Source organism: Vanacampus margaritifer, chromosome 2 (genome assembly GCF_051991255.1).
Source record: "Vanacampus margaritifer isolate UIUO_Vmar chromosome 2, RoL_Vmar_1.0, whole genome shotgun sequence".
Taxonomy (NCBI): Eukaryota; Metazoa; Chordata; class Actinopteri; order Syngnathiformes; family Syngnathidae; genus Vanacampus; species Vanacampus margaritifer.
The window spans coordinates 3,192,949-3,215,874 of NC_135433.1; the positions used below are offsets into that span (position 1 = coordinate 3,192,949).

At 38.1% G+C, this 22,926-nt stretch overlaps 3 protein-coding genes across 6 annotated transcripts in view; 2 read left to right on the forward strand and 1 right to left on the reverse strand.

The window, feature by feature from the left end:
• Positions 1-1,194: 1,194 nt before the first annotated feature.
• Positions 1,195-9,838, forward strand: eif4e2 (eukaryotic translation initiation factor 4E family member 2). 2 transcript variants are annotated; one of them, XM_077559201.1, is made up of 8 exons: positions 1,195-1,361; positions 3,334-3,445; positions 3,589-3,723; positions 4,319-4,423; positions 4,503-4,655; positions 6,425-6,565; positions 8,779-8,855; positions 8,928-9,838. In XM_077559201.1, exons 1-7 carry the CDS (start codon positions 1,342-1,344, stop codon positions 8,812-8,814), a joined length of 702 nt encoding a protein of 233 aa, XP_077415327.1. In that variant the 5' UTR covers positions 1,195-1,341; the 3' UTR covers positions 8,815-8,855; positions 8,928-9,838. The 2 variants fall into 2 exon arrangements, with proteins under 2 accessions (XP_077415327.1, XP_077415326.1); XM_077559200.1 differs by having other exon boundaries at positions 6,425-6,561.
• Positions 9,839-11,516: 1,678 nt separating this feature from the next.
• LOC144044940 (phospholipid scramblase family member 5) lies at positions 11,517-22,538 on the reverse strand. Its single transcript, XM_077559657.1, has 8 exons — positions 22,402-22,538; positions 19,731-20,009; positions 19,581-19,658; positions 16,370-16,562; positions 13,243-13,354; positions 11,872-11,971; positions 11,722-11,780; positions 11,517-11,543 (listed from the first exon to the last, which is right to left on the reverse strand). Exons 1-8 carry the CDS (start codon positions 22,433-22,435, stop codon positions 11,517-11,519), a joined length of 882 nt encoding a protein of 293 aa, XP_077415783.1. The 5' UTR covers positions 22,436-22,538.
• Positions 15,250-22,926, forward strand: part of vwa5b2 (von Willebrand factor A domain containing 5B2) — a 65,299-nt gene continuing 57,622 nt past the window's right edge. Inside the window, exons 1-2 of one of the 3 annotated variants that reach the window (XM_077557612.1) lie at positions 15,250-15,484; positions 16,412-16,635. The gene's annotated coding sequence lies outside the window, so the exon portion shown is untranslated. Of the gene's footprint in view, positions 15,485-16,087; positions 16,636-22,926 lie in introns of those variants that run through there. The other 2 variants (XM_077557611.1, XM_077557613.1) reach the window with 2 other exon arrangements.

The following is a 22,926-nucleotide window of genomic DNA, read 5'->3' on the forward strand; positions in this document are numbered from 1 at the left end:
GTGCTGGGTTTAAAACAAATTGAATCATCAATATTGAATCGATTTTCTTTTTTTTAGCTCAATATTGATTCATAAAATCATGAATCAATTATTTAAATATCTCTTTTCCCCCCATAAATTCTTAAGAAAATAGGATTTTAAAGGAAGATTTTTTTTTGTATCTTACCGTTTTCTTGAAATGTACTGTTTACATCAATTTCTTACATTTAGGAAAGACATGACTTTAAGACAATTCAGAATGTTTTTAATTTACAATTATTGAATTAGATTATGAACATATGTTTGTATAACACTTAAGTGATTATAATTACTTTTATTAATAAACTAAATCATTTGACCTGTTACTGCCTCCGCAAAAATGTACTTTATTATTAAATTGAATATTTGTGGAGTTTTTATCATGTCCTTCACATTGAAGAATTGATGTTCCATAAATTATCGATATCGGCTTGAACTGAAGTGAATTGAATTGAATCAGGAAAAATCCAATCTAATTAACTGAAAATGAATCAAATGAGTTGATATAAACTCTTGTGAATCGAAATCGAATCGATTGAGGAAATTAGAATCGATACCCACTTCTATTTTTTTGAAACTATATTGTTTTTTGTTTTTTTATGTATTTATTTTCTTTGGGTTGCGAGCAAATGTTTGAGTAACAAGCGGGCTTCAGATATGCTGACGCTTGAGTGAAGTGGATTTTTTTTTTTGCAATTTAATAACAACCATAGCCGCAGATGCATTTTCAATCATTCGTTCAACAGGATGACGACAAAATGAGAGCAATCTCAAGAAATGACTCAGACTTCCAACAGTACTATCAAGTAATTACTGTACACTTGATAAAGCCAGTGCATTATATTAAAAAAAAAAAATAATAATTGCTATTTTATTTTTTTATTTTTAAAAAAGTGACTGGGGAGATAGAACTGATTAAAAGCATTTGAATTCATTTCAACGAGAAGATTTATTTCACATACGAGTAGATTGAGTTACGAGCGTGGTCACGGAATGAGTTAAACTCTTAAAAAGGTACCACTGTTACCAAACCTGATTTAGTTCAAAATCTCGCAACAATACAATAGTTGAAAAATGACAAACGCTGACTTGATACCCGCATTTAATCCAAGCTTGCACAATCACGACCAGCAAAGCCGACGACCACACGCCGTGCGCGTCCACGTCCACTCACCGTGCGCGTCCACGTCCATTCACCGTGCGCGTCCACGTCCACTCACCGTGCGCGTCCACGTCCACTCACCGTGCGCGCCACCCTTCCTGCGGAATTCACTCCAGGAGGAGGCTCAGGTCGCCCTACGAGAGACCCCCACTAGGAAAATAATGAACAACAAATTTGACGCGTGAGTACACGACCATTCAAGTGTATCGTCTGCATCCGTGGAGGTTCCCACTCGGGCGTTGGAAGTAACTTTTGATGCGTGTTGCGTGTCAAAACGAGAGGCGTGTCTGTGGAAAAGCACGCTTTTTGCATTCAATGGTCACCAATAAAAGCCTCGCGAGTGCGACGTTTACTTTCACACAACTGTTTAGAAGATATCGCGACAATGAGTGCAACTCCGCGTCAGTTTATTACGGGGAACTTTACATGTTGTTAGCTTTAGCATAGCCAAGGAGGAAGCTGTAGGCCGCAAATCCACGGCGTGGTAGTTGTTGAGTGGCTGGAGAAAGCGCGCCGAGGCTCGGTTTAAACTGACGCCCACTGCGGCCTCAACGGAATTGACGTGTGCTACCTATGGGGACTATTTTAACAGTATTTTTACATATTTAGTCCTTTACTGCTTAAAACTACAGTTTTGTACCATGTCTTTGAAGAGGAGGACGGGATTTTGTTTATGCAGTTACCTACTGTATGTTGAATGGATGCATACAAGTCTCTAATTGTCAATGCATGACGTCACGTAGGGACGCACGATGTGTGAGCGTCTAGGCTTATTTCACTTTGGGATATAATCGCTCCTTTTCATTATTCAGTTATTTTGTTTTATTTTATTTGGCAATTCCACAAATCCAGAGTAAGTGTAGATCTCCTTATGAAAGCCATCATTTAATATTATACACCGTTTTAAGTTAAAAAAATAATAATAACAAAACGGTGATTCTCAATTTGTAACGTAAGATTCACAGTTCAGTGTAGCATTTTAATGTAATCTTTAAGAACTATTTGTTTAAAAATATATATATTTCGCTCCATTTTTAGATTTTTATTGCTTTATGAATTTTGATTGTATAATATTGTAAGAATGTAAGTACAGTTTTACCCCTATTTTTAAGCAGCTAACCATAAAAACTGTGTTTTACAAAAATGTGAAATGTTTGACACAATACCTGTGTCTTGGTGATTTTTGTAAACGTACCTTGAAGGTGGTTATGCAAATCAGTAGTCAGACTTCTTAACTCATTTACTGCCATTAAACAAAAAGATTCTAAGTTTTTATACTATTGTTAACAAAAGTGGAAAAAATGTTAAACTAATATGAATAGTTAAAATAAATTTTTGACGTTTATAGCCGAATCTCGTTTTTTATTTTTACTTTTATTAATTTATTTAGGTGTGTATATATATATATTAGGGGTGTGAATTGCCTAGTACCTGGCGATTCGATTCGTATCACGCTTCATGGGTTACGATTTGATACCGATTAATCCCGATACAAATCTAAAAATTGATTATTGTGATTTTTTTTTTTTACTCAAATTTAGAAAATACTAATCAGTAAACATGTACACTGTAAGATTTGTATGAAAATGTATTTAGTTATCTGAAAATTCAGGTTGCAGTTCTGTTTCATGTTTGAACAGCACTGAAATAAAATATTAAGGCGTAATGTTCCGTTAATATAGCATTCTTCCATGCTTAATGTGTGAATCCTAACCCTAAGTAAGACGTTTGTTGAATAGTTCCATAAAAAATTGATGTTCAAAAATCGATTCGGCCGCATATTGAATCGATTCGAGAATTGCGCGCTGTAATATCGCGATGTATTGCCGAATCGATTTTTTCTAACACCCCTAGTATATATATATATATATATATATAGTTGTTTTTATTTCCATTTATATATTTTTATTTTATTTTATTTTTCAATTATATTTTTTATATCCGTTTTTCCCCACTTTTAGTCATTTATCTATTTATTTTTAATGTTGGCAGTTTTGGCCCTCCATATAAGGAAGGCTTCCTCACTATGTCAAATTTTTCATGTCGACGGAACTCTGAAGTTGTTAAGCAAGATAAAATGCCATCCGTCCACAAATGTAGAAATGAAATGAATGTGGAGAGCGAAAGCAGTAATGTGTTCCTATCAACTGCAGTTTGAAAGATGACGACAGCGGTGACCACGACCAGGACCAAGGCTCACCGAAAGACGGTGAGAAGGAAAAAATTGAAGACGATGAGAAGGAGCAGAACTCCACGAGGAAAAAGGTAAACTTGCGGTGCTCGACTGTTGCCTCTTTTAGGCCGAAATTTTGGAAAATAATTGATTTAAAAAGAAAAAAGGAGCTGTGACATCCTTCTGTTTACAGCCACTTTGATCTTTTCTTTTCTTTTTCTTTTTCTTTTTATAGATGGTGATCCCGGGTCCCGGTGAGCACCCTCTTCAGTACAACTACTCATTTTGGTACTCCAGAAGGAACCCAGGCAGGCCGGCCAGCACTCAGAGCTACGAGCAGAACATCAAACAGATCGGCAGCTTCGCCTCGGTCTGTCAAGTCACGTCTTCTTGTCTCAAAAGAACGGCTATTTGTACAAAACGCTTCAGGAATGTATACAGAGAAGCATATTAACATTAATCACCGGCATATGCTCTTCCTACGCTGCAAAAAAACAACTTTTTTTGGCATAACTTTTTCCTTCTACTCTCTAATGTGGCTACAACTTAACAGTGTATTCGAACGCACAGAACCACACTGCCCCTAATTGGCCAAATTGGGAACTACATGTACAGTGCTCCCAATAAAGGTGCACACAAACAAGGGCAAGACAGTATAAAATAATTTAAGTAAAATCGATTTTGGGACATTTAAAATCGATTCTGAATCGTACTAAATGAGAATCGCAATTCTTTTGAGAATTTTTTTTTTGGGCACACCCCTAGTAGTTGTAGCTGTCCGTTTACCTAATCGCTAGCGCGCTAATGCTAATCGTGATTGCTACCTTTTAGCATAGGCTAATTTTGTTGATGTAGAATAATTCATATGTATAGAAGATAATAAATTATGAGAATGGATTTTTTTGGTGCACCCCTAGTGGCTATGGCCATTGTTGGTGACAGTTTTCTCCTTCTTGACTTTCCAGGTGGAGCAGTTCTGGCGGTTCTACAGTCACATGATTCGACCAGGTGACCTCACGGGCCACAGTGACTTCCATCTCTTCAAAGAGGGCATCAAACCCATGTGGGAGGTGAGAAGGTCTCGGTGTTGACTAGATGCTGGGAGGACTTTTTAGAAGACTTGCAACCTGTCCGCGTTTGCGTGTGAAGGATGATGCCAACAAGATGGGCGGCAAGTGGATCATCCGTTTGCGCAAAGGCCTGGCGTCCCGCTGCTGGGAAAACCTGATCCTGGCCATGCTGGGCGAGCAGTTCATGGTTGGCGAGGAGATCTGCGGCGCTGTCGTGTCCGTGCGCTTTCAGGTACAGTGCTTTGCAAAAGTATTAGCCCCCCACCCCTCCTTTTTTTGCTACTTTTCAGGCATCAAACATAAAGATGATGTTAAATTACTTTTTTTTCCTGAAGAATCACTACCAAGTGGGACAAAATTGTGAAATGGAATGGAATTTATAAGAGAATTTATTTTTATTTAAAGCTGTCAGACAAGTAAAAATTTTAATCGTAATTAATTGCGTGACTTCAATAGTTAACTCCCGATTATCTATTCTAAATGTACAATAAAATATTTTTTTCCCTAAATTTTCTTACTCTTATAAACATAAAAGTGGAAAAAATGTTAATTAGAAATATTTAGTCAGTTTGACAGTACTTTCATAAATTCATAAAATTGAGGGGGAAAAATATGTACTGTACTGTAAAAAACGAGTTTGATATTGATTTATCTTGAGGTAATTTTTCTGCCACAAGGTGGCATAATTGCATTTGTAAGACGTTGGTGACAGCTCAGTGAATTTTTCTTTTTGTATTAAGCGCTATCTAATGTCTAACATGAAGTAACTTGTGAAATTCTGCACATTTTGAAAATTGTAAAAGACAACTTGACCCCAGTCTCCACAATATAGGCATTATTATTCAATTTATTATTGCTAAATTTTCACGTGGACTTGTCTGCTGCGTTGCGACTGGAATTCATTCCCCCATGTACAGGCTTTCCAATGAGGAGCGGTCATTATTAATCACGCATTAAAAATTAACTCAAAATTAACGCACAAATTTTGACACCCCTAATTTTTACACATTAACTCCTTCACTGCCATTGACGGCTATGTACGTCAAAAATTAATTTGAACTATTTCTATTAGTTTCTCATTTTTTCTCACTTTTGTTAACGAGAGTATGAAAACATAAAAAATAAAAATAAACTTTTAGAACAGATTTAAAATTTGTGATTAATCGTGAGTTGACTATTGAAGTCATGCAATTAATTACAATTATAAAATGTAATTGTCTGACGTCCCTAATTTCTAATAATCTTTTTTTTTTTTTTATTACCGGCATCAGGCAATTAACATTTTTAATTGTTATTAATCACATCACAACTAGTTAACTCAAGATTAATCACAAATTTTTTATCTGTTCTTAAGGTACAATACATTTTTTTCTAGGTTAATAGAAATAGTTCAAATGAATTTTGGACGTCTGTAGCCGTCAATGGCAGTGATTGAGTTAAAGAAGGATGTGTGAAATTATTCACTCCCTTTTTTGTCTCAGTGCAGCCAACGGACTCCAGAAGTTTTTAATGATCCGATGTTGACCGTATACGGTAGAGCGGTCAAAATTAATCGACAAATAATCCAAATAAACACCAATCACTGGTTAGTACACTTTAATCAGTTTTTGCAATACACTTTAAAGCAAAATTAAAATGATTAATCTATTGAATAATTTACAGATTAATCGATTCCAAAAATATTCAATAGTGACGGCACTAATAATCCAGGGGGTCTTAAAAAGTCTTAAATCCAAAAATTCCCCTAAAATCACATATTAGCTCTTCAATACAATTTTGAAATGTCTTAAAAACCAATTGACATTACTTTGATTTAAAACATGCATAAACTTCTGTCTCGCTTTAAAATGTTTCGATTTTGGAGGAGCCCATAAACGTGAAATGTGAAGTGGAACTAAATGTGAGCTTGCAATTCTGCAGTTTGAGCATTCAAACCACCCCCCCAAGCGCGACCGTAAGATGACCGTTTTTTGTTTTTTTTTTGCTCTGGTCTCCCTCCAGGAGGACATCATCTCCATCTGGAACAAAACGGCCAGCGACCAGGCCACCACGGCCCGCATCCGAGATACACTGCGACGAGTCCTCAACCTGCCCCCCAACACCATCATGGAGTACAAGACACACACAGACAGCATTAAGTATGTATGTCTCCCAGCGCTTTTTATTACCTTTTACACACACACACACATGCATGCACACTTTTGTACAACTTTTGCTGGTTTGTGATTGGTGCAGTGAAAATGCTCAGCTTTTAGTCACCGATTCATTTTTTTTCAAATCGATCAATAATGTCTGGAAAATTTGAGTTGAGACATGCGATCCTTTTCCCTCAACTTTACAGTTCTCTGGCGCGTTAACTCATTCGCTGCCGTCGACGGCCATAGACGTCAGAAATTCATTTGAACCATTTCTATTAGTTTGACATTTTTTCCTCTTTTCTTAACAATAGTATGAAAACCTAGAACTATTAAAGTCATGCGACTAATTACAATTAAAACTGTTAATCACCTTATGCAATTAGAAAAAAGAAAAGACTATTAAAAATTAGGGGCGTCAGGCGATGACAATTTTTTTTTGTAATTCATCGCATGACTTCACTAGTTAACTCACAATTAATCACAAATTTTACATTTGTTCTTAATGTACAATTTAAAAAAAAAAATCTATTTTTTTCTACTCTTGTTAACAAGTGCTTTTGACGTCTATAGCCGTCATTGGCAGTGAATGAGTTCATAAAAATGTTACTTAAATGTTTTTGTCACGGGTACCTGAAAGATTTACAGGATAATTTCAAGCCAATTTTTTTTTTTTTTTTTTTTTAGAGCCTCCTTATAGCCTCGCCTGCTCTATGCAGAAGCAATGGCGAACACGTTTTTTTTTTTTTTGTTGCAACAGTATTCTGTAATGAGTCATATTGTTATGTCACAATCAGGCAAACGTCAGAACACCTCGCTTGCAGGTCCATTTTCAGGCAGACAAATAACAAAAGATTCACTTAGTTTGTTTAATTCCACACTTAAAGGGAATGCAGGCATTCCACAGATACAACCTTTTGTATACTAGCAATTCAAAAGTCACGTTTCAATCATATTTTTTCCTTCATATTTAAATGATGTCATATCTGGAACAACACTTTAAAGAAGGGGAACTGATCTCTCGTGTAAATTTGGGAGGTGATATTTATTGGTAATTGTTTTTTCATGATTGCTTAATTTTGAATGACACCTAAAAAAAAAAAAAAAAGTCCTATACAAATTAGAAATTAATCCTGACTCATTGTCCTTAAATCAGTTAATTCCTTATGTTAATCCTTACTACAAAAAAATTCAAAGTCAACCCCCAAAATTGTTATATGTAACCCCACTAGTCTAAATATAGTATTCTGGTTAATATTGTGTCAGTGGCATATGAGTTAAGCAGCCATCTTTAATCCGTCTCAGGGGGCGGCCATTTTGCCAATTGCTGTCGACTGAAGATGACATCACAGTTGCTCAGGTCTCAGGTAACAACCAAATCACAGCGCAGCTTCAGAAAACAGGTGAGCTGTGATTGGTTGTTCCCTGAGCAACATTGATGTCATCTTCAGTCGACAGCAAGTGGCAAAATGGCCGCCCAATGAGACGGATAAAAGTGGCTTTTGGATTTTGCTGCATAATGTAATATTAATCAGAATGTCGTGTTTAGATTAATGAGGTCAAATATAACATATTATTGTCAAGAAATGTTTAAGGTTGACTTCCCCTTAATTAATTATTCATTTCCAAATGCTTGGATTTGGGGGGTTGGATACATTTTCCCAGTCATGTTTTGTTGCATGTGGATATTTGTGTGTATTGCATATATATATATTAGTGTTTCCCAACCTTAGGCACATATTTTCCATTAGAAAACTCTCATGGCAGACTACTAAACAAAAATGCTAAAAAATTATATACGTTAGTACCTTGACATCTGGTGATTTTATTTTATTTTTTATGAGCCTTAGAGATGGAGAAAAGTAGAAAAAATGCCACTGTTAATGCCCTGGCATGTGGGCAAGGAGAGCAACAGTCACCAATACACTAATATGAGCTCACAACGGGCAACTCGACTCTCTCCTTCGCTGCCTCCCACGTCACTCACCAGACCAGCCTCCGCCTTTTAAAGCCACAAATGTCGGAGATTTGATAATTAGTATAACAACTGATTCTAAAAACATTTGATTGCTGCCCTAAAGTCAAGGTACGACCAATTGGAAGAATTTCTGTTTCCCAACTTGGCCGCTGGATACAGTTCACACTGCACTTGTAGTGGGATGGATGTTTGTGTTGAGGTCAACTGTCAGGAATGCGGAATGATCTGTTGCTGCTTTGCAGAGCCTGGGAAGACTTCCATGGTCTGGTGAATGCTAGCGGCGGACGTTAGCCCTCCTGCCGCCACAGACCTCTGCAAGGTTCGAAAGATTTTTTTTTCTTTCTTTCATCCGCTCTCACGTTTTTGTAATTGTGGCCTCTTTGGTTTGCAGGTGTGTTTTTAAGATGACGTTGCTGTGGTGGATGGAGAAGGGCAGGACGTGTAACGTGTCCGGGTGCGGAGGAGGAAACCCTCTGCGTGGATTGACCGAGCGAAGGCCGGGAACAAGAGACGGGCGCGAAAGAGCATTTCTTCTTTGTGTCCGCTTGGGAGTGACCAGAAAAGCCCTGTGAGCAGAACAGAGAATCTTGCCTTTTTTATTTTTAAACAACCACAGAAGGCCGAAGCCTCAAGATTATTATTATTATTTTTTTTAAATCTCACTTTTGTAGCATGTAACACGAATGAATTTAAACAGAACGGTGTTCAGCTATTTGGTCAAAATTTGTTGACAAAAAGTGTTGTTGGCGGATTTCTTGGACTTTTCCAACTTCATGACTTGCGCGACTGCTCTCGGGACTCAAACGGGGTTCGTGGCAGAAGTTCTTTTAATCCTGTGCTGTGTTTTAACGACAATTCCTCTGTTCATTTGCAACATGACTTTCTACTGTTACTGTAAATCTGTAAAAGGCAAAGTGCATTGGAGATGAAATCCGCCACGATTCTCCTCCTCTGACCTGGAAGTGGAATTCCAAAGGGGAAGGGGAGGGGGCCGATATATGCTGACTCGGCATCTTATGGACGGACTGCTACCGTGTCCAATGAATGGATCGCGCTTTAATGTCGTCAACGATCTACGAAAGGGACATTCGCTGCTTTTATCGTTTTGTAATCCATGAAATGAAGCTGAGCGTGGAAGTCCATTGAATTATTTTTTTTTTTGTGGATTCCTCTATTGGCAAACTGTAACGCCACCTTTGTTCGGTGGCACGGTGACGGGTGCTGTTGTGTAACCTTTCGGAACGGTGCGGTCGGATGTACGCTTGGTGGATAAAAAGCAATAAATGAAAAATATGCAGCTGATGCTAGTAAGTGTCTGTCTTTGACAATGACATCATTTAACCTTAGAAATCCTGAAACATGAAATATGTGAGAGAAAATTCGGATTGTTTGTAAATAGAGTATTTATCGGTCCTTTTGAACAAACAAAAAAATGTTTTGTTTTGGAAAATCAACTTCCATGTATGAATTTTGATTTGTGTCATATTTCATACATCCAGTCACAATGCTTTAAATTAGTACATTTATAACAGTAACAGTAGGGCCCGACCGATTAATCATCGGCCAATTGGGCCAAATGGGCGATTATTTTCCCCTTAAAACATTATCATCGAAGAAAACTGACATTTCCGACACTGTGAAAGTACTCTGAATGCACCATTTTGTTTGCGTAGCATTAGCAACTAGCAAGTGTGTAGCATATGTTATTCTGGTTATTCTGTTGTCCCTAAGCGTCCTTTAAGCTGTTTAATGACATCCCAGTTGGAGTTAACTGTAAAACTAAACACACGACAATAAGAATTACATTCACTGTATATTTAAATACAGAACATGCTGTGTTTGAAAACATTGCTAGTCTAGCGCTAATGCTAAAAGCAAAGGGAGGATCCCATTCAAATGCTAACGGAAATTAGCAGTTTTTTTCCTTTAAATAACGAATATTCACACACAAATACTGTACATTCAAAGCAGAGAATCTTAACTCAATCACTGCCGTAGACGGTTATAAACGTCAAATATTCATTTGAACTACTTCTATTAGTTTAACATTTTTTTTCAATTTTTTTACCAAGAGTATGAAAACCATTTTTTTTTTGTATTGTACATTTAGAACAGATATAACGTTTGTCATTAAACGTGAGTTTCCTCGTAAAGTCATGCAATTAATTACAATTTAAAAAACTAATCACCTGACGCTCCTTTAATAATCTTTTCTTCTTCTTTTAATCGCGTCAGGCGATTAACATGTTTAATTGTAATTAATCGCATGATTTCAATAGTTAACTCACGATTAATCTGTTCTAAATGTACCCAAAAAAAAATTAGGTTTTCATACTCTTGTTAAAATGTTAAACTAATAAAGAAATTGTTCAAATGATTTTTTTTACGTCAATAGCCGTCAATGGCATTGAATGAGTTAATAGCAAAAGGTTGTGCCTAAGTGACACCAATTAAAAAGGAATTGGGTTGGGTGGGAGATAATTTTATGTGTTAAATATATATTTTTAAATAATCTGCAGATTAATAAGTAATCTGTATTTTTTTCATCGGCCTAAAAAAAATTGATATCGGTCGGGCCCTAATAAACAGACATATTACACATTAGTATTTTCAAATCAGAAAAAAACTTTCCCACTTTTAAGTATAGCTTTCTCAATTGGGGCCATCTTGCAAGGTCGCTGGAAAAGCCATCATCTGGGTTATACTGCCCTCTAATGGAATATTCGTGCAATGCATGTGTCAGATCATATACAGCAGGGTTTTAATGGGAAGAAAAAAATTATACTCATGAAATAGAGGGCTGAAAATGTCTTATATTTAAGTTTTCCTTAATAGGGTAATAATAAGGCTATTTTTTAATGGCTGTTGCCAGACACACAATATTGGACAAAAAAATTGAACATTTTCACTTTGTTAAAAAAACCTAACTGGTGGCTACTGTCAAATGAATGTTGACATTTTACCTGTGGGTTACCGTCCTTCAGCTCATCTCAAAGAACATGTAATTCTGCAAACAGATAAAGACAACAGGAGTGTTAGTCTTCCTCCAAAATCTGATATTATTTTATCCTGTTCTAAAAATGACGAATCAGTTAATTGAACATTAATGTTCTGCACAGTCAATCACCCAAAAAAAAAGACAAATGACCATCCCTTTAAAAAAAAAAAAAAAAAAACATGCTTACCAGTAAGAATGTGGCCGCAAGTAGCAGCAGTTTGGTTTGTGAATCCATCTCAAGTGGCACTGAAACATTTCAATCAATGCATAAATTCAAGTGTCATTGATTGAAATTGTGTGCAAATATATACAATATTTCCACGACTTACAACCTCACCTTCTATCCCAAAATATTCATGGTCCATGTTATGCTCTTGGTGAAAGCCAGGCCATTTCTTCCATATGGTACCGATGGTCTCACCCATATTGGAGACAATCTAGTTCAAATAAATAAATAAATGTGGCTTTTTCTTCATGAACGAGGGTGAACAGGTGTTCAAAATTAAAAACACTACAAATATGCAGCATCCAATACTTTGACATTCATTTTCTTTTATTGTTGTATTTTTTCATACTTCATTTATCATACATTTTTAGATATTTCTGCCTATCTGTCAAATTTATGACATTTTTGGCAATTTCTTGGACATTATTTTCTGCCTCTTCCTTTTTTGGAAATGTGGTGGCAAATTTTTGGAAAAATTTTCTGCCTTTTTTGCTATCAATTTTCTGACATTTATGGCAATTTTGTGGAAATGTTTGGCTGGTTTAGATTTCTTATTTATATTGGACATTTTATAGTTGCTTTTAAATTTTTATTTTTTTTTATTCAATTCTCTGACATATGTTGGCAATTTCATGGACGTTTATTGTAATTTTCTGCTTTGCTTTGTTCCTTTTGGACATTTTTAGGTCATTTAAAAAACCTTTTCATCTAGGCTACCTTTTGTCTCCCTTTTTCTAACAACTTTAAATTTTGGACTGACATTTTTTATATATTAATATTTAATTTTTCATTAAGTATTTAATAATTAATTAATTTAAAGAATATTTTTAATCTAAAAATAAATATGTACAAAAATATTAATTTCTACAATTTTTTTTAGAGAAGGAAAATGACAAAAGAGTCACATGTGGTTCCAGAGCCGCAGGTTGCAGACCCCTGGACTATTAGGACTACATTTCCCATGATCGACACAGAAGCAGGAAATAATTCTACTTCCGGTATGACAAAAAACACGCCTGCTAGTAATTTAACCGGTAAATTATTTTAAAGTTGCAATATGGAACTTTTTTTTCCACAAATAACTTCACAATAAGCTTTTTATTTGACCATTTATGACTGAAATGCCTTCTAATTAGTAGATTAACACCTTAGCTGTTTACAATGGTTACTCTTGCAAGCCTCTGACCAATAGTTTTCAGACTGGATTCGGTTTAGAATTTCCCGCGCTTTGTCTGCGGATGTGGCGTCATGTGCGTGGCGTGCATGCGAAGAACGGTATGTGCAGTTTCATTTTTCATCAGCAGGTGGCAGTAGCGATTCAAAATGGAATATTCTACGTTCAGTCGCTTTAAATTGGTTTATCGTACGTATCGCTAAGACAACAGTGACTTGCTGACTGGGCAAAAAAATAAATAAATACGTGACGCCAGGACGGGACTTGCGTAAAAGTGAGACAAAACAATGTGGGGCGCATTTCTTTACCTGGAATTGCTGATTTGACAAGCAGCGAATTGGGCAGCATGGGCCCTGAATTCGGACCACGCACGTTCCTTGGGAGTCTTTGACTTCAAAGAGAGGCGTGAACATGCTCCACCTGCCACACACACACACACACACACACACACACACACACACACACACACAGTGTAGTAGACAGTACTATTGGGCCGTGCACGTTCATGTAAAATGGAAGCAGAGTGACCAAGAGAGAAAAGATTATTGTGGGTAAAGTAATAGAATATCATGAACCAGATATTAGAATTGAGTTTGTCAATGTAGGCCAGCAGAGACGGCCACTGGAACACAGAATATCTCCTTGCGGAACCCTGCAGCGAGCGACCTGGCAACCCCGGAGCCGGCCTTGATGCTTGGTTGCTCCCATTTTCAGCTGTCATGATTCCGCAGCACCAAAAGCGTTGCATGCTCGCTGTCACAAGGGTTCAAACTGGGACAGGCTTTATAGTGGCACAACGGAGGGAATATTTATACCAAGTAGATCATCCAAATCTCCGCCAGCTCGCTCCTAATTAGACATCCGGCGTTGCTTCTGGAAAACTCTAAAATTGACATCCCAAAGGCCGGTGGGCCGGAGCTGCGCCAAATAAGCGCCCGTGACCAATAGGGGGCTCCCAAGAGCAATTACAACTTAGTCAACAGAGTCTGGAGTATTGAGGAAAAACAGAGTAAAAACAAAAGTTTGGATGAATGTCGTTTTTTTTTTTTATTCATTTTGACATTTTGTTCAACTCATTGTTGTCACCTTGTTTCAGTCACCTGTTTATTTACATCCTTATCAAACTATTTCTATGCAGTTTTATCTGTTTTTGTTATTTTTATAGCGATGTGATTTCATTTGTTGTTGCGCTTTATTGTTCTTGCTCTACGGATTCACCCGTGGATTCTCAAAGTGTGGCACACTGGCTCCCTCTAGTGGTATGCAAAAGAATCACAGTTTAATGTAGGCTAAAATGCCAAATTCGGTCAATTTAATATTTATTTATTTTTACAAGTCGATACTGCTGGTTGGGGACTGACCAGTAATATGTGTCTGTTATTTTTGTTTATATTTAATGTTTAATAATTCAAAAATCTGATTCCCCACCCCCTTTTTGATATTGATTTTTATTAATTTATTCATTCACACAAATCAGTCATCAAAAATAAAATATTGGCAAAAATAGAAGGCCCCCAAATAAAATTTCCCATAGGCCCCCATGGAGGCGTGAGCCACCTTTGCCTGGACCTCAAATCTAATTTAGGAGAGATGAAGGATGAATTATTTTGGCGTTGCCATCTTCCCGTTAGCATGGAAAACCTTCCCATTAAAAAGGACGCTGCATTCCTTCCCTGTCCTGTTGCTTCAAGTGCTGTCAATTGCGGCTCCAAGCAAACAGCTGCTTGCTTTACAACTCGGTGAGCTGCGCAACTACCAGTGCTATTTCCTGCTCTGGGAGCAACACGGAAAAAGGCTCACATGACAATCTGAGAAAGTCGAGATAAGCGTCTCGCAATCAGCACAAAAGGCTTAAAAGCTAAATTCCTGCTTGTGATAAACGAAGTCATGAAAGAGAGAGGACGCAGCTGAGGTGTCGCCGTGGAGAAAATACAATTACAGAAAACAGCAAAATATGCTTTAATATTATTAGCTGTTGTTAATTAAACATATGCTGTAACTCAATTTACTCAATAACATTTTTGCACAATGTTTTATTATTATTATTATGATTGCATATAAACAGGCTTGGGGGGTAACGGAATACATGTACCGCCATTACGTTATCAGATTACAATTTGTTTTTTTTTTAACTGTATTCCGTTACAGTTACAGGAAAAAAACAGATTACAGGTACATTTATTAAAAATGGGGATTACTTCGAGGGATTACAATTTCTACGGTGAGGGAGAGTGCGAAAGAGAGAGAGAAAGCGAGAGAGAGAGAGAGAGAGAGCGAGCGAGCGAGAGAGAGAGAGAGAAAGAGAGAGAGCGAGAGACAGCGCGCGTGCACGCCCGCGCTTGTGGGACCGTTGCTACACATCGGACGAACGAACTGACAAGTCGTGTCCTCCACACGCGGGCAGTTTGAAAAAGTTTCACGGACGGGAGGAGGAAATAGCGACCGGTATTCACTGGATTTTACTCGGAGCGAAAGTTTGAGCTGAGAGTCCAGCGGCATGCTACGCGCTGTAGCTTCTTGCTAGCTAGCCCGCTAGCCTACAACCATAATGTGAGTTACACCTTCCAAACAAATCTTCCTCCCACCAATTCACTACTTAAACATCATGCACAACATATACACGGCTAAACTTGTGACTGGGATAAAAGTTTATCTATCTATCTATCTATCTATCTATCTATCTATCTATCTATCTATCTATCTATCTATCTATCTATCTATCTATCTATCTATCTATCTATCTATCTATCTTAAGCATACTCAATATTGGAGTAATCCAAAAGTCATCCAGTTACATTACTTCTTTTTTTTTCTGGAGTTACATTACTTTAATATTATGGTACTTGGATTACGTTACAAACTACATTTTTTAGCAGGTAACTTGTAACTGTAACGGATTACATTTTAAAAGTAACCCTCCCAACCCTGCATATAAAGCAGCACTGCATTTATATCAAAACACTATACTGCAATTTGACAAACGTTTCCATCTAACAATAGAATGTAACACTGTTATTGTGAACATTATAAAGGAACAATCGTTTTTTTAATTTGTTTTTATTTTTGAGCGAGCTCAGTATTGTTCATTCGGTAATTTTACCGATGCGACTTGTCATCATCATTGCTCTCTCTTTTATTTTTTTTTATTTTGTATGTGTGTGATAACGTGCGTGTGCATGTGTGCGTGCGTGCGTGCGAGTGTGTACTCATTAGTTCACCTAAAACCTATTAAAAATCCCATACCGTTCACCTAAACCGAATACTTCAGAATCCAGCTAGAGTCGTGAGGTTGTCAGGAGACCCGAGGAAGGATCAAAGAAACGAAAGGAAAGTGAAATCCAGCACCGACCAGACATTACCTACTACTCACCGGGTTATCGGAACAATTAAATCTGATAAGTCAGTTCAACTCGTAGTAGCTCCGGCGCGTCCTACCTTTGGTACACGGTGCCGATGAGCTGCTTCTGGCCCGTGTAGGCGCTCAATTCCATGAGGCAGCAACCGAGGCAGCAGGCGTCCATCCTGAGCGGTCTGTCGAAGTAGAAAACTTGGTGGCCTTCGTGGTCGAAACCCTGCAAGGAGCAAGAGCGAGCTGGACCGCAACACTGAAGGCACACGCACGAACTCTCTGCAAGCAAGGAGGGAAACGCCGCATGATGGAGACCGAGGAAGTTTGGAGAAATGCGTGGAAATGCCAAAAGGTCAGTTCAATGACTTCAGATTGTTTGGGAAAAAGTGCTGCTTGCTGCGCATATTGGTTTGCCCACGAGTGATGATGTCACATCAGTATGTGCTAGCGTGTTTTGTAGGCTAGCTAGCTAATGCTATTGATTAGCCTCACGGTGAATGTGGTTTGCGCTGTTGGGCAACTTTGTTTATATAGGACACAAAGGCAACTCAATGTGCTTCACACAAACTAAAGCAAAACACCTTAAAGCATTTACAAACTGAACAGCAGAAGACATTTGCAAAGCAAAGAGAAGAAAAGTAGCTTTATTAACATTTTCTGGGCATTTCTGAGACTGTATTTACGCAATGCAAGTAGCATATTATATTTATTTTGCCTGTGCGTATCATACAAACCTGCCAGATGGTTCTAGTAGTTAACTCTTTGACTGCCAGACGTTTTCAGAAAAGGGATGCCGTGGGTGCCAGCCGATTTTAAGCATTTTGACTGATCTTTCAAGGTCCATAGAAAATTATGTGTTTGGACTATGGAAACGCACATACTGCCAAAAAAAGATTGGACTCTCATCTTCCATCAGAAAAAAAAGTTTGTTTCTACCTTATTCCGTTTTTGAGTAATCAACAATAGAAAATGGTTAGTTTCACCTGTTTTGAAAAAAAAAACGTCTTTTAACGTCTTTGGCACTCCTCCATAGGATTTTACTAAACGTTATTTAACGTTTTTGGCAGTCAAAGAGTTAAATGACATTTCATCACATTTCGAAATAAAAAAATAATCCTCACAAATCAAATTACAACGCTTTTCAATGGACGGAGCCATTTTGTCTGTGACAGTCCGGTGTCGCCAAACTCATTGTTTTGTCCCGATATTACGCAGGTACTCAGTCCCACTTTTTTGCCGTGTGTATGTCAATCACATAGTTGTCATAGCGATTCATACGATAAACCCATTGAAAGCAAATTCCTTCCTATTTACTTCCTTCTCATTTGCATCCGCGACTATTTGGTAACTAGAACTACTTCCTGCTTTTGCCTCTAAGAATCATGGGAAATGTAGTCCTTCTATCCACCGCGGTCAGAAAACGCAAGTGATATATTTCCAATGTTACAATGCATAACCGGAACGAGGTCAACGGCACAGCCAGCTTACAAGCTGTCGGAACAGAGCAAATGATATCGGTTGGAAAATGCTGAATGCATTGCTTGTTTAGCGCTGTTGAGCTGTCAACCAAGATAGCATTTAGCATTAGCAGTTGACCCCCTTACAATTTATGTAACGTGGGTAAATGATCATGTGCATGCTACAGGACTCTAGACTAAATTTTTGCAACCTAGTTTTTTTTCTTGGGCATACCAGCACAAAAGTTTATGTGCACCAAAAGTTTTGACCGCATCGCATTTGACAATGCACATTTACAGGTTTAATCTTATTTATTTATTTTAAAAAGCTGTATTTTAGGGTATATTGACTGGTAAATGATTAACAATTTTCATGCATGTCTTTTGAAATGTGGGAGGAAACCCGAATACCCGGAGAAGACCCATGCAAGCACGGGGAGAACATACTCCACCCAGGAAGGCCGAAACCCGGACTCGATCTCACGTCCTCTGCACTGGGAGACGGACGTGCTAACCAGTCAGACACCATGGTGCCCTTAGGGGTGTGCCAAAAAAAACGATTCTCATTTAGTACGATTCAGGATCGATTTTAAATGTCCCAAAATCGATTGTAGTTAGATTATTTTATTTTAGATTGCCTTTATTTGGAGCGCTATTTATGTTGTACACGGTTTGGCCACTAAGGGGCAGTGTGGTTCCACGCGGTCTAATACACTGTTAAATTGTAGCCACATTAGAGATTAGAAGGAAAAAGTCACGATCAAGTTATTCCAATAAAAGTTTTGTTTTTTTTTCAGTGTGGAGCCGCTCTTTCGAGTGATAAACGCGAGTAGCGCGCTAATTAGCATTAGCGAGTCAGACTGGAGTAGATCATTACAATTCCTTGCACATCTATAGATTGAAGCAAAAATCATTGTCAGTCAAATCATTGAATCAAAAATAGTTCTTAATCAAAAATCGATTTTGAATCGAGTCGCAGACCCAAAAATCAAAATTAAATCGTGAGACATTCAAAGATTCCCACCCCTAATATATATGTATATATATATGTTTATATATATATATATATATATATATATATATATATATATATATATATAAGAGCTGTCAAACTATTACATTTTTTAATCGGATCAATCACATCTAATAGTTTTTATTAATCACGATTAACCGCTTAATTAAAAAGGCTTTTTAATCAACATTTTTTTGCCCGCCAAATTTGAAGAGCACCTGTTATGTGTTCATTCTTTTGACATTTAATGTTATGAGGATGTCGTCCACATTTTTTGATCCACTGCTCATCCTCCTCTTTTTCTAATCAGTTCATTTCTTGATCATTTAAAGTGGGGGGGAAAAATGACCCCGTTAGTTTGACATGAATAAATATTCTGAATGTGATACATAAACATTTATTAAATGCTTTACTCGAATGCATGTCGTTATGTTTATTGCTCAACCTTTGCTACCTTTAACGTAACCATCCGCTGTCAACTAAAGGATCATCCGTGGTCAAAATTAATAGTGTGATCAATCTGCGTTAATACATGATTGATGCAATATTTTTTTGTGATTCATTAATTAGTTAATCCTAAATTATATATACTGTATATATATATATATATATATATATTTAATTTATTTTAATTAATTAATTAATTAATTATTATTATTATTTTTTTATTATTAAATTTTCTTGAAAACTTCTTGGGTGGTGGCCAGTTTATTACATTAACATGGTCTCATCTGATGATCTTTTTGGGGAGAGGTGCCACTTTGTTCTACGTTTGGTCGATGCGCTGTGTTCACTTCAGCGATTTGTAGTTCAGATGCGCGACGGTACCTTCCACGGCCACAAACAGTTGTGACCCGCTGGCTCCCGCGGCAATACTGTAGATCCTCTGCGGAACACACTGCGGACCTACAATCCGAAGACCGTCACTTGAGATCTCATCCGCAAACACACGCTTGCCACTAAGAGGACGCCACTCACCCTGGAGTTGCGGTCTTGCGGTGATTTGAAACTGACCGACGTCATCCAGCACGCTCAAAGAGCCGGAAGAGACCCCCGCGCCGTCCTCGCTCCTCGGCAGACCCGGAAGCGGCCTGCCGCACATTTGGAGAGGATTGCATGCGGGCGGGTGAGGGTGGCACTCGCACGCGGGACTGCATTTGTTGTGGAAGGCTCGGAAGATCATGCGGATGTGGTTCTCGCGCTCCAGTCGGCCGTAGGGAAGAGGTTGACTGGTCACGGCAGACATAGTGGCCATGTCTACACATGGTAGAAGACCCTCATGATGTACCACCAAGTAAAAATGTCACAACAACAATACGTACTGAGGTTAATAATAGTCTCAATTTACTCACAAAATGTGCTTACTTGGCCAGACAGAAATATTTGTTTACTTGAAAACAACGCTATTATTCGGATGTATGAATGGCAACAGGTTGATAAAAGGCATATCTGGGCAAAGTACGGCTCGGGGGCCACATCTGGCCCACCCACACTTTCTGACCGGCCTTCACAGTGACCATGAAGGACATCGTAAAAGTGCTTTCGTTTTGAAAGTTGTCTTTTTATTTTATGCCCACACATGTGGATGCTAGCATAAGTCAGTGGTCCCCAACCACCGGGCCGCGGACCGGTATCGAGCCGTGGGCCACTTTGGACTTTACCATACTTCCGGTTAATTGATTAGCTGAGGCTTCCAAATATTTTATTTTGAGAAAATGACCGGATTCTCTCTGTTCACGACGGACAATTGACGCGCGTCAAGATGCTAATTATCACGTAGCCCTGATGCTAATCGACAAGTTAGCAAAATCGGGGGGGGGGGGGGGTGGACCGGTATGGTGCCTGGGGGGTCTGCAGTGCCCTGTCCTGCTGCGTTGGGTTGGGGGCGCGGGCCGTGTTGGGGTGGGGGGCTTAAATAAATGCATAAATGAAAAGTTCCCTGTTTCTCACTGATATTTAATTTAGGGTTTTCGTCAGGTGTTCGTAAAAGGTTTCAAAAGATCTTCGCAGAATATGTTAAATGTCTTTGCAACAAGTAATAACTGTCTGTGAACATCTTGCAAATCCTGATGAAAACCCTAAATTTGCTACGTTCGCAAGCATTCACCGCTCAGTGAGATACCAGCTTTATCAACCTTCAGATTCATGAAAAGGCCGATTCCAATATTTGGCATTTAATCGGCACGGCCGATAATCGGTCTATCCCTACTTTCCAGCAACTATTTTGTTGCAATTTTGTCCTAAATGTTAGCAACATTCTTATTTCCTACACAGTGGATTGAAGTTTGCCAAGAGGATTTGGGCTGGACACATTTTAACTTTTAAAATGCAAAATGTAGAATAAATACCGATCTGCCGATTATAGGCTCCGTTAATAAATCAATGTGAGTGGATGCACGATCCGCACCCAGGCAGCACGTGTGGTCGACGATGACGAAACTTCGGCTTCATAACCAAAGGTGGGCATTCCGTCAATATTGACGGAACGTCCATCAATCCGTCAACGACGACTCCCATTTTGTTGACAATTGACAGGAAACATCAAAAAAATTGACGAATTTAGCATTGACGGAAGTGTGTTTTCGTCCATCAATGTAATCCTCCATCCATCAATAAATTCGGCAATCCGTCAATGACGGACGTCCCATTTTGGTGACGATTACCGGAACATTGCCGGATGCCCACCTCGAATGACAAAAACAATGACGGATGCTCATTCTGATGCGCAATCGACGAATGACGACTTGCCGGTTGGGCTAGAAATATTGACGGATTGACGATGACGGAAGTGTGTCCCGACTGTTGACGACCACTCAAAATTCATTGACGGCCCACCTCTGTTAATAAGTGCGTTCACGTTTTTCTTTTTAATCTTAAAATGGTTTACCTTAACAAGAAACTGGGTTACAAATGTCACAAATGAAAATCTGTGATCGAGCGTCAGTGAACCCACAATAACCGAAGCACAAAGTCGCGAGAGAACACGATTTATTATGATCCGAACTATTTTAAAAACTTTCTGAATTTCTTCTAATCATTTCTTTTCGTTTCACCTTTTAGGTGGCTGAAAATATGCTGCAGAAGCAAAATAATGTCACGATTGATTGGAGGTAAAATAGTGTTGCATTGTTTATATAAATTAATTTGTTATTTTTTTTCAACCAAAAAAAGTGCCTCAACTTTTTACTGGTAAAATTAGGACGTATAGACTTAGAAATTACATCTTACACATTTTTATTGCTTGAACTTGATAATTATCTTGAAATGTGCTACATTACGTCTTCGTTGTCATAACTTTACAATGTTTTTCTTGTAACATTACACATTTTTCCACATATAAAAAAAAATATTATTTTGCAATGTGCATATTTATGATGTCCGATAAATAAATTTTTGATTTTAAATTTCAAATAATTTCCTGGCTTCCTATGGCCGAATTTGATCTTGTAAGTCTTGCCAAATCACGTGCAATTGTGAGCCAAAAGAATCCATCAAGTTCATCTCCACTCATTGTTTGTTGACATTACAACTCCCGTTAAAAATGTTTATGGCATTGTAAATTCTTGACCCAGACATTAAGCTGCTACATGATCATTAAACATTTGAAGTAGTGTAGTAAAAAAAAAGTTTTTAGAAGTTCCTTACGTACCTTCAGTTGTCCGCCCCCATCCTTGTCCAGACATCAAATGTAAATGTGAGCTGAACCAAACCAGCCGTGTGTGCCCATGATGTCAACAGCGGGTCGGGTTTGTTTAACACCAACCTTCTCTCGTCCCTCTGTGTGTGAATATTCACGTCGTAGTGTTTGGCTTAGTGACTGTGTGTCCCAAGATCTCCTCTCCCGCCTCTGTTGCCATGGCAACCAGCCGGATCTGTTTTTTGTTGGGCATTAAAGGCACCACTCAGCCGTGTAATTGAAGTCCTGCTTTCAGAAGTGTGTGTGTGTGTTTGTTGGCGGTGGACCGGGTAGGACTTGGTGGCGGGTTGAAGACCAAAATAAGTTACCACTGTTGGTTTGCACCACTGAGATTCCCTTGAGCAAGGCAGAGATCAGGCTTGCGAGCTGGCGTGACAAAAAAATAAAATAAAAATCAACAAAATAAAATAAAATTGACAAATGGAATGCAATTTGTTACAAACTCACAATCATAGAATCTTTATTAAAACAGTCCAG